General features: G+C 38.4%; 1 protein-coding gene across 4 annotated transcripts in view; it reads left to right on the top strand.

Annotated features, from left to right (window-relative positions):
- Window positions 1-1,547: 1,547 nt before the first annotated feature.
- The window catches only part of LOC135481240 (ras-related protein Rab-3), a 62,613-nt gene continuing 52,510 nt past the window's right edge, over window positions 1,548-11,650 (top strand). For 2 of the 4 annotated variants that reach the window (XM_064761072.1, XM_064761074.1), the window contains exons 1-2: window positions 1,548-1,616; window positions 6,712-6,760. In XM_064761072.1, the coding sequence (XP_064617142.1) occupies window positions 6,737-6,760 (24 nt within the window). In that variant the 5' untranslated portion in view covers window positions 1,548-1,616; window positions 6,712-6,736. Of the gene's footprint in view, window positions 1,617-4,847; window positions 4,903-6,711; window positions 6,761-11,650 lie in introns of those variants that run through there. The other 2 variants (XM_064761078.1, XM_064761076.1) reach the window with 2 other exon arrangements.

The following is an 11,650-nucleotide window of genomic DNA, read 5'->3' as shown; positions in this document are numbered from 1 at the left end:
CAACGAGCAGGTATGAGGCTCGAAGTACACACTTGTACTTAGCAGAAGCCTGTGCCCGTCATCTCCTCGAACTTTTGTATGGAATTTATGACACATGCACAGAATTTGAAGACACTTTTAAAAGCCAGTAAAAATTACTAAACTTAACAGGCATGTAAGAACTGAAGTTTCACTTGATTTAAACGTCAATCACTGCGTGCTGAGATTAAAATAACGTCTCTTAATCCCATCTGCGTGTCATGCGATGGTCTTGAAATACGGAAAGAAAGTAACCTATGAAGTATACTGGTATGTCATATATAGCTATAGAAGCTTTTTCCCTCTCATGTGTTGATTGCAAAGAAGAAGAGGCAACATTTAAAGACATTGCCTGACATACGACGTCATCAGTTTGGGAATACTAAGTTGTCTTTATATCGAGCGAGGGGCCTCCGTGGCTCAGGTGGTTAACGCGCGAGCGCAGCGTAATGACTCAGGAGCCTTTCAGCAATGCGGTCGCTGTGAGTTCAAGTCCAGCCCGTGCTGGCTTCCTCTCCGTCAGTACGTGGGAAGGTCTGTCAGCAACCTGCGGTTTCCTCCCACCATAATGCTGACGGCCGTCGTATAAGTGAAATATTCTTGAGCAGGGCGTAATCGTTTAAATAAATTATATCGAGAGCGTGGCTAAGGGGAGACAACTGGAAAATGTACTGCATTGAGTGCAATAGTTGTCTTCCCGATACGTTCTGCTGCTAACAACTACATTAGTTACATTTAAATACGTCTCCCTCCAGCCTCACTTTTCGGTGAAGTGAAAATACAAAACAAAGATAAAAATTAAAACTTTTATTTCTTCTTTAAGTCGGGAGACGTAAAAATAAAAATGTGCCATTCAACACTGATCTAATTACTGTGAGCCCTAAGGGTTTGAATGAGTTTAAACATAGTACATAACAAATTGACAGCAAATATCAATTCTCGGTTGAGGTCTATATACTGCATACATATATTAAAGAAGTTGTGATGTGGCCTAAGGCTTAGAATCTATTAGTTCAGTCATTCGACCCAATAGCCCAAGGCATTTTGGGTTTGTTTTGCATCAGAATTTACCACATGCTAAAAAAAAAAAAAAAAAAAAAAAAAAAACACGGCGTATGTAAGTATACGTAACACTTGGAGGTTGCTGTACCATGTCGCAAGTCGTAAGAATCACGACAAGCATATTATCTTACGACCAGAAGTTTCGAATATCTGAGTAACTGTAGTTAGGTTCAAATGAAGTAAATTACAAGTAAAGGTGTCAAATTACGCAAGCTGATATATGTTGTGCACTCAACCGTCCAAAAAATATTCGAAGCCCTCTAACTCTTTGTCAGTTTGGCGACTAGAGGCCGGACAATAAATCAAACTAATTTTATCCATGGTCTTCTAATCCGACAGTTTGTCTCAACGGCAGCTGTTTAAGTTACACCTAATAGAACGTAAATAATCGTGATAATAAGCGGGATGACGGCGGTACCCCTCTTGAGCCCCATGTATTTATGCTTCAGTCACCACCATCCGGGCATCGTGGAACATCCAGTCGTCTACGCCGAAACAAGAGGTTAAATTTGGCCAGAAACAGAGATTCCTGAAAGGTAAGGGAAAAGAAATTGACAGTTTGTGATTAGTTTGTGTCTGTTGTGGGGCTGTGCAGAAAAGCATACCGGCAGCTGCCTTTTTTTCTATTTTAATATCTACTGTTATTATAAGGCTGCGGCTTGCGCTTTTTGCTACAACAACAACGCTGTCATTTTTGGAGATGGGGAGCTTCAGGGTGGGTCGTAAACCTTGATACGTTATGTTAGAACATGGTTTTCGTTTTAAGGTGGTATGTCAAGGGTCTTCAGCGAAAGCCCATTGTTTGTTTATCTGAAATAAAAACAAGTCAGTGAGTAATAAAATGTGAATGTTGCTTTTGACGCCATATACTCTAAAATGCCAAATCATGGCTCATTGCAGGGCTGTGATTAAGTAGGCCTATACTATCACAACCTTCCCATAAGTTTACCTTCAACACCTCTGTAGTTGCCTTTCTGGCTTTAATATACTAAAGCTTGGCACCAAATAATTTGTCTGTCCATAGTCATAGTCGTCTCAACTATCAATTCCAGGTAGGTGTCCATTGTGTGATTGCTAATAAATTCACACAAGCATGAAACTAGTGGAAACTGGATAAATTCTAACTTCAACAGCAATGTTTGAATGTATACTCCTCACAGTAAAGCAAATCATACATATAGTTATCACTGCCACTACTAGGCAAGTTAGACCTTTTAACAAGCAGACTGGATAATTGTTTAGGATCAGTCTTATCAGTAGTGAGATAGAGGGGACCCATGATCAGCATTGATGAATAGAAAACTTTTTAAATTAAAAAAAAACAAAGAATAGATTAAACAAGATGTACAAGATTAGCCAAGGATCTCAGCAGTGATCTTTTAATGTGGGGTTAGATCACAGTTGAGGAGTCATCCAGGTTAAAAAAGTGGTATGAAAAAACAGCATAGCGTGGACAAACTACGCGCAACAAAAATCCATGCAAAATGAACCAATACATGCATAATCAGGGCTAAATTCCAATGAATTACATTCACCGAGTCATCCTCTGTTCCTCTGCGGAGTTTTTCCACATTCTGTAGCCTTTACGGCCAGTAAATCCAAGATAATTCACAGTTGTCACTTATGCTCACATGCCGTATCGACATTCTGACCTACTAAACTGTGTTATTGCTACCCGCCCATGCGCATCTGTGGTTGACCTTTCATTATGTCACTATGTTTTGATCAGCTGGCTGTCAGTCCTGACAGGCAGAAAGCCATGTGACTGAGGAGATGCAAATTTGAGGGAAGGCTATGGCGCAAAATGATGGACCACATAGTTTCTGCAAACTGTCAGATTAAATTCACAGTGAAAACGGGGGGTTACCTTCCACATCCATTCCATTAAAAATTGGGTACCACAGGCATTACAGTGCATGAAGGCCTTGATAGTTTTTTGTTGAAGGATGTGTCATGTACGCCAGAAGTCCAGAAATGACATCTTGCAGGATATCCACTATTCAGGCGTGTATAAATTATAATGGATAAAATCATTCCGACCTCGTCGAAAATAAGTGGTGGGGGCAATCAAACAGCAACTTTTCTCAAACCCAGTTAGGAGAAAGCAAAATACACTTGTGCTGGAAAGTATCGCCATGATTGCATCCATCTGTGGTCTTTTCAAAACATCTGGTATGTTATACTTCTGATAAACCCTCGAAGTAGCAGCTAAAATTAAATCTTTATCCATGTTCAATCACATGTTTGATTGAAGACATAGATGACTTCTAGTATCACTGTAAATTTCAAGATAGGTAACCCGCTGCTCTGCATGAGCGCCTCGCTGACCCAGATTTTAAAAACGTGCCAGCATGTGGCGACCTGCTGAATAAAACCATATTTTCTACTTTGGCTAAGATTTACAGGAGAATGGGGATGTAAAGGCTAAGATTTACAGGAGAATGGGGATGTAAAGGCTAAGATTTACAGGAGAATGGGGATGTAAAAGGGAGTAGCGATTGTGGCAAGAGGTGCGTAAATATTTTACCTTTCGGAATTGCCGTGCTTTATGTGTATTCAGGACGAATCTGAAGCGCATGCATCTGAATTGAATGAGGAGGTAGCTCTTCGTAAACAATATGCCGAAATCGGGGGCAGACAACTCTTGGGCTAAGGGTGGCTAGCGGTCCCCGCGTATCATATATATAAGCCACCCTTAGATCAAGGTCTTGGGCTAGTACAAAAATATACTAATTGCTAGTAATGCCAGTAGTTGTCTCCCTTGTATGGGCTGTGAGGAGTATGCATTCAAACATGGCAGTTGGAGTTCAAATTTGCCCAGTCTCCACTAGTCTCATACTTGTGTGGATTTATTAGCGATGACACATGGGAACACCTACCTAGAATTGATATCTGAGACAACTATGAGTACGGACAAACAAATTATTTTGTGCCCAGCAGTAGCGTGTTAAAGTCAGCAAGGGAACTACAGAGGTGTTTAAGGTAAGCTTATGGAACAGGATAGGGCTGTGATAGTATATGTAAGCACATGCCTACAGAGCTAGCCGAATCAGTGATTATAAACGGTTCAGACTTTGTAGATCAGACTGGCAGACATAACACTGTCATCAATCAGTCTACCTATGGTATGATAATGCTAGTAAAGACTGTATGACCTGTATAAATACATGTAACACTCAGCATAGACATGTGTATCTGTGAACTTCACAACTAACCTTGGATTGGCTTCTGTAGATTGTGGAATGCAGGACTTTTTTCAGTCTATTTTTTCAGACTAGCATCTTTATTTGGCAGATATTGTAATAAGTATGCTTAAGTCAGGCTTATCATGCTATCTGCTTTAAGTTGTAGTGAGGAATGTTGGATTCCTGCTTTGTTTTAGGGTATGAAAGGTAATTGTGTGTGCATCACCTGCTGCTTCAGTGGATAATTACTCTGTGTACTTAGCGTATTATATATCATGCACATAATTTACACATGTATGTGCAGGCCAGTGGAGTCTTATGTCTGATGTATTTTTGTCCAGATTCTGTATTATATTATGGACTTCGTCGGTGGCCTAATGGTTAGAGTGTCTGACACAGAGTCGAGATATCTGGGATCAAAGCCTGGATGGGTCACGTGAGAGACTTTAAAAATGTTACTTGTTGCTGTATCACTTGGCTTTCAGCACTGAGATGTTAGAGCAAGGAAACAGGGCTGGTTGGCCAGGTGTCAGTATATTGTGACTGGCTGGGGTGTCGTGTTTGGTGTCTTCGTCATGATACGTTAGTAGCAGCAGCACTTTGGTGTCATGGACTCGTCCTGCCTCAAGAAGCCATGGTATATTTGAACCCACCAAATGACTCTTCGTTGTCATGACTGAAAAATGAAATTCGGAGAATATATACATGTACATAGATATATATTACATTAGCTTGCTGTAGGTGATATTTTCTTTACCATATGCCTATATACTTATTTATTGGTCACTGCATTTGTCTGTGCTCACATGCATTATTAATCAAGTGCAAAGAATTGTTGAAAGAAAATTGTGTTCTTGTAGTGCCATAATATGTTAAGGTGCATGGATGTTAATGTAGACTCTAACATAAGAGTTATTACTCAGCATCTTGCACATTTAGCTGAATACCCATGTAACAGTCTTTGATGTTTAATGTCTTGCTGTTGAAAACTTTACTAAATAACATCATGTTTTGTTGTCCAAGTCCAAAATATGAAATAATATTGTGAGATTCCACATGTTTGTTTGTTTCTCCAACAGAATTCCATCGCCCCCCCCCTCCCCCTCAAACCCCATCTCCGATTGTCCTGCATCTGCCCACTTTCCCCAGTACAGTGTGGAAATACACTCACTGCCTATTACTGTTAGCCATGACATAAAATTATATTTTCACAGCACAGTATTAGCCGTGCTATGACAAAATTAACACAGGACAGATAGGGAAAATAGGAGAAAGTTGGAAAGGAGATGGCCTGATTACAAATTCTGGCTAAATCTACAGTGTATGTTTCATGGACAGTTACTTTTATAATTCACCAGTACTCCTCAACATACACTACTCTAAATTATACTTGGTATAGGCTCGCAGTGACAGATCAGAAAGTGCACTCAGAACAATACATGTACAGGGCAGTTATAAATTTGGAGAACAGTGAGAGGTACATACATGCAGTGCATCTATTCACATTTTGGACAAATCATAGCAAGGAAAATTAAGAAATGTAGGTAGGTGAATATCCTAAGCTTGGATACACTATATTATTGGTAAATGTAGTCAGTGGAAATGAACTACATCAACTCAGCATTCCAAGTTAACATTTGAGTTCCCTTGTGAGTATGTATGGGCATCATATTTAACCCTCGTTAAGTGTCCAATTTTATGTCATACATGTGGATCTAATTAGATATTCTACCAGAAAATTCTCTCTCCAACAGCAGTATGTGTTGCGCAACTGATTCACAATTATGCTTGCTGTCTGCATACAATGAATACTGTTTACAGTAAACCCATGTCTGCATACAATGAATACTGTTTACAGTAAACCCATGTTTGCGTACAATGAATACTGTTTACAGTAAACCCATGTCTGCATACAATGAATACTGTTTACAGTAAACCCATGTCTGCATACAATGAATACTGTTTACAGTAAACCCATGTCTGCATACAATGAATACTGTTTACAGTAAACCCATGTTTGCATACAATGAATACTGTTTACAGTAAACCCATGTCTGCATACAATGAATACTGTTTACAGTAAACCCATGCCTGCATACAATGAATACTGTTTACAGTAAACCCATGTTTGCATACAATGAATACTGTTTACAGTAAACCCATGTTTGTATACAATGAATACTGTTTACAGTAAACTCATGTCTGCATACAATGAATACTGTTTACAGTAAACCCATGTTTGCATACAATGAATACTGTTTACAGTAAACTCATGTCTGCATACAATAAATGCTGTTTACAGTAAACCCATGTCTGCATACAATAAATACTGTTTACAGTAAACTCATGTCTGCATACAATAAATACTGTTTACAGTAAACCCATGTTTTTATAGATCATGTTAACTAGCTGTCCCTTACCTAAAGGTTGCATTGAATTTTGCTAGGACAGAGAGTGCTGGGGACTGACCAATGAGGCAAGACGCACTAGTTCAGGTAGAAAGAACAGTTTTCTCATATGTATTGCTTGTCTGTTAATTATTTCCTTTTTTGTCTTGTTGTTGTTATTTTACCTTTGAATTGTTCAGTTTTTATTGGTAGTGAAATGCATTTTTGCATTTTATTTTTTTGATTGACCAGAATGAATTTATATTATCATCCGTCTGGTTTTCGTTAACATTTTAATGCAATGTATTATTTTTGCCCAGAAATTATTTTTAGTGGCAGCAAACATAAGAAAGCTTGAAGCAGGTATATGTGTATTAGCCATAGTAGTTGGATGAGTCAGTTGTGACTACCATATGACATACCTGTAGCTACATGGACAGCAGTATCTTATCACAATTTTCCTTTGGCAGAAGAGAAAACCTTCAGTACATCTATTTGAATTTTTTTATTTCTGGAATGTGACTTTGTACATGGTAATGTGTAATAATAATTTGTGGTACATTTCTTCCCATTGGATTGAATAAGAACCATTTTTAAGGATGTTGCCATTTGCTCTATTTTTTGTTTGTTTGAGCATAATGTATTTGTGTTTAAATCTTGCTTAATGTATTTTATGTTTCAAGTTAAAATTTACCCATCCTCTAGTAGGTAAGCTGCTTATACATGTACGATGATTAGGTGTGAGCTGTGACTGTGTCTGTGTAGTTATCATTGGTCCATACATAGCTATGGCCTTTGTACATTTAGTTGTCTAACTGTATGAGTTGAGTTCTTTCAAGAGTCCTATCATTTCTCTAAAATAAAGAATATTTTAAAGAAAAGTTTTTGTTGGGGTATATTTGGTAAATAGGTTCTGTGTATACAGATTGCAGGTAAATCACCTGTAATGTCATGGAATGTTTTACTAACTAATCACCATGCTGTGTGAACTGTGGTGTAGAAGGTATAGTTGGTTACAAATTCCATGAAATGATTTTCAGTCTATTGTAGTAGTGTTGTAAACCCTTTCAGTCACTCCATCTGTCTATCTGCTCCTGCAACCGTATCAGTGAATTCTCTCAAGTCATTTGGCACAGAACAGCATGATTTGTTTATTTAAAGGAGAAGAAAACTTAAAAACTTGACACCATAGGCTGAAAAGAGCACATTTCTTTCTATATGGTGGTGCCAGCTGCATAATTTTGCGATTTTTCCTCACCATACACGTAAAGCCTGAATATGGCAAAGCTAGCATAAATGGCCGAGTCCATCTCGTCCTCCATCTTTAACACCCTGTAATTTATGCTGGGGGTGAGTTGCCTCTCAGCCAATGGAAATCGTTAAAACTGCCAGCTTGTTCATGTAAACTTGGAACCTACGTCCAACATTCTGGTTTCCCTATCGACAAGCGGAAAACGAACTGTATTGTTCGCTACCTTCTGAGAAGAAGAGTTCTACCGGAAATGTAAGAAGTGCACTTCGGTGGTTGCTGATGCATTTCTCCTCCTAACACAGAAGACTTCAGGACTAGTTCTTAGGCAAAATAAAGTTGCCCGCAGCAGATGTTGGGGCGGACTTCATTTATAATTTATCAACTTGAGGTATATATTAGAATGTTTTTTGTGGCATGCACCTGCGAGGTAATGCATAATCTTTTCAGTGTTATTTGATTGATATTTAAATTTTCTTCTATTTTAACATTAGTGTCCCTGTGGGTATTTTTCACTGATTTTCATAAGTATTTTATCATGGGAAAGATTGTTCTTTTTAGGCTATGACCTTGTATATTTGAAAGGTTTTGAACTACATGTAGATTGAAATTCCCTTTTTAAGCACAAAAACATCTGTGTATATTTATTTGATTCTATTTAATGCCATATTCAAGAATTTATACATTAGCAGTCATTTATGAGTTGTTAGGGAAACCAAATGACCTGAGATAAACCACCAGCCTTGGGCAGGCTACAGATGAACTGGCTTTCCAAGATGTGACATTCTGATTAGCACACCATAGTGGCATGATTGCTGGTAGACAGGTGTTCTGTAACACCTCGCTACTAACTGTTGTAACACCTCACTACTAACAGCTGTAACACCTCGCTACTAACCATTGAGCAACTCACTGCTCCTGTTGTGACACCTCACCACTAATTGTTGTAACACTTCATTACTGACCGTTGTAATACCTCGCTACTAACCGTTGGGCAACTCACTGCTCACTGTTGTAACACCTCAACACTGATTGTTGTAACACCTCGCTACTGATCTCTGTACTTGCTACTAACTGTTGTAACACCTCACCACTAACCATTGTAACCATTGTAATACCTTGCTACTAACTGTTGAGCAACTCACTGCTCACTGTTGTAACACGTCGCTACTGATCGTTGTAATACCTTGCTACTAACTGTTGAGCAACTTAATGCTCGCTGTTGTAACACCTCACCACCTGATCGCTGTAACACTCACTACTAACTATTGTAACACCTCGCTACTGACCGTTGTAACACCTCGCTACTAACTGTTGAGCAACTCACTGCTGACTGTTTTAACACCTCACCACTAACCGTTGTAACACCTTGCTACTAACAGTTGTAACACCTCACCTCTAACCGTTGTAATACCTTGCTACTAACAGTTGTAACACCTAGCTACTGATCGTTGTAATACCTCGCTACTAACAGTTGTAGCACCTAGCTACTGATCGTTGTAACACCTCGCTACTAACAGTTGTAACACCTAGCTACTGATCATTGTAACACCTCGCTACTAACAATTGTAACACCTAGCTACTGATCGTTGTAACACCTCGCTACTAACAGTTCTAACACCTAGCTACTGATCATTGTAATACCTCGCTACTAACAGTTGTAACACCTAGCTGCTGATCGTTGTAACACCTTGTTACACCTAGCTACTGATGGTTGTAATACTTCGTAAGATAAACATGCTTAACCATAGTCAAGCTTTAAATGCTAAAATACTTGCATGGAGATGTATGTATGATATAATTAATCTACAAAGTTTGTGTGTAAATTTGTCATGCGTATTATGTAGCATGTGGTTCTACACAGCTTCACGTATGTGTACCTGACATGTTAATTAACCCCAGAATATTACATATTAATGGATTAGAAAGAGACAGTATGGTTTGGAGGAACATCTCAAAGTCATTTTGTGCTTAGAAGAACAGGACAAAACAGTTTGATTGAGTTTAATTCCATCCAAATTAACAGTGTCTTTGGCTGTTAGGATTGTGCACAGGACTCTGCCAATGGTAATTGCTACCAGCCCATTTGGAACCATCTTTATTCTTCTTGTTTATGGAGGGATAAAGCGTTTATGTTAAATATTTCTTAGCAGAAAAAATGGATTCTTTCGTTAAAATTACAAAATGCCTCTTGAGTCTAGAAAAGTGGCATAATTTATTTTTGAAAATATGGAAAAGAAAACAACATGCGCTAGTAGAGCAAACACTGAAAACCGAATGTTTTCTTTAGTAGAGAAAAAGAAAAGGCACATTAATAGTACTTCATTTAGTAGTGTAAAGTAGGTTTGGAACTTTGTTTTCTCCAGGTGATCTTGCATGTTTGTAATTAACCCACAGGCTTCAATGCACAAAAACACATACATGTATTTGAGGTGAATGCTAGAGGAGACATCTTTTTGGTTAGCTCATTTTACGTGTTTTGTTGTTAACTACATGTATTTACCTTTTTGTTACTCACTGTTGACTGGGCTTCGCCTCGTCTGACTGGGCTCCGATTGTAAGGCATTTGATGGTCCATATTCACATGCATATTTGGAATAGACCTTTTTTCAAAAATTGTGTTTAATCAATGTAATTGCAGTTCCTCTTGAAAATGCATTGATTGGTAATTCTTATTTAAATGTATATGTATCTGATTGCTTTAAAACCACTACTTTTTCTGTTCGGTAAACACATCTGGTTGTTACACGTATGAGAGGGTATGAAAGGGTACACACATAAGGTACACATAAATTACATGTAGTCCGCTGCCTTTATATACGCTTAATTTGCCTGCAGGTATGGCAGTCGCCAATTTCAGTCCATGACAGTTATAGATCATGTTACATTCCACTTGTCGTGAACTATAGCTATGCATTTATGTGGAATCTAGAATAATTTACGCTTTAGTTCTAGCTCTAATGGTGGTAATCTACCCTGCGGTGATTTGACAACTGGAGCTCCCACACATCTTTCTGCCATTATTAATCTGCCCAATTGTCCCCAGATTTATTGACCTGTGATACAAAACCCGATATTCATTGTTCAGTTTAAACTTAATATCCAGTGAAATATATCTGTTTAGCATGAAGAGTATAATTTTATTACAGTATTGTTTCTACACAGTGGTGATTATGAAGCAGATGACACTGGCTCCATAAAACATAACATGATACCATCTGAATTGCCTTGTACAGCTGATAAATGGCATGTTTAACACAGCTGTACATACATGTTTGTTAGAAGTTTTCTAGATTCATGTATGTATGTTAGCTTAATTCATTGCTTGTATTGCACTGTGCTCTTCATATGCTAATTTGTGAGACCATGGTATATTTATCGAGGTTTACTTTTATTTGTATTGCCATTGTAAATCAGGGTATTATCATAGCGGGGTACTCAGTAGCCTAGTGGTTAGTGTACATATGCACTGACCCAGGAACTTCTCACCATTCCTCCCACTAAAATGCTAACCACTGTCATTGTAGTAAAACATCAATCAAGTAAATAAATGTTTTTATAGCCGGGGAGCAATGTTTAGCTCAGTAGTAATATGCGACTCCAAACTACAAGGCATACAGTCTATGGGTTCAATCCCAGCATTGGACGGGGAATTGGTAGATTTTCCTGCTCTCACTGGTTGCCATTGTTGGGCTCACATATAGGTGAAAATAAGGTATTGACTGCCTATTGAGTGTAGGCCTATTTAC

The sequence above is a fragment of the Liolophura sinensis genome, unplaced genomic scaffold (assembly GCF_032854445.1).
Source record: "Liolophura sinensis isolate JHLJ2023 unplaced genomic scaffold, CUHK_Ljap_v2 scaffold_14, whole genome shotgun sequence".
Taxonomy (NCBI): Eukaryota; Metazoa; Mollusca; class Polyplacophora; order Chitonida; family Chitonidae; genus Liolophura; species Liolophura sinensis.
The sequence above is the reverse complement of the archived record's forward strand: the minus strand, read 5'-3'. Positions and strand labels throughout refer to the sequence as shown.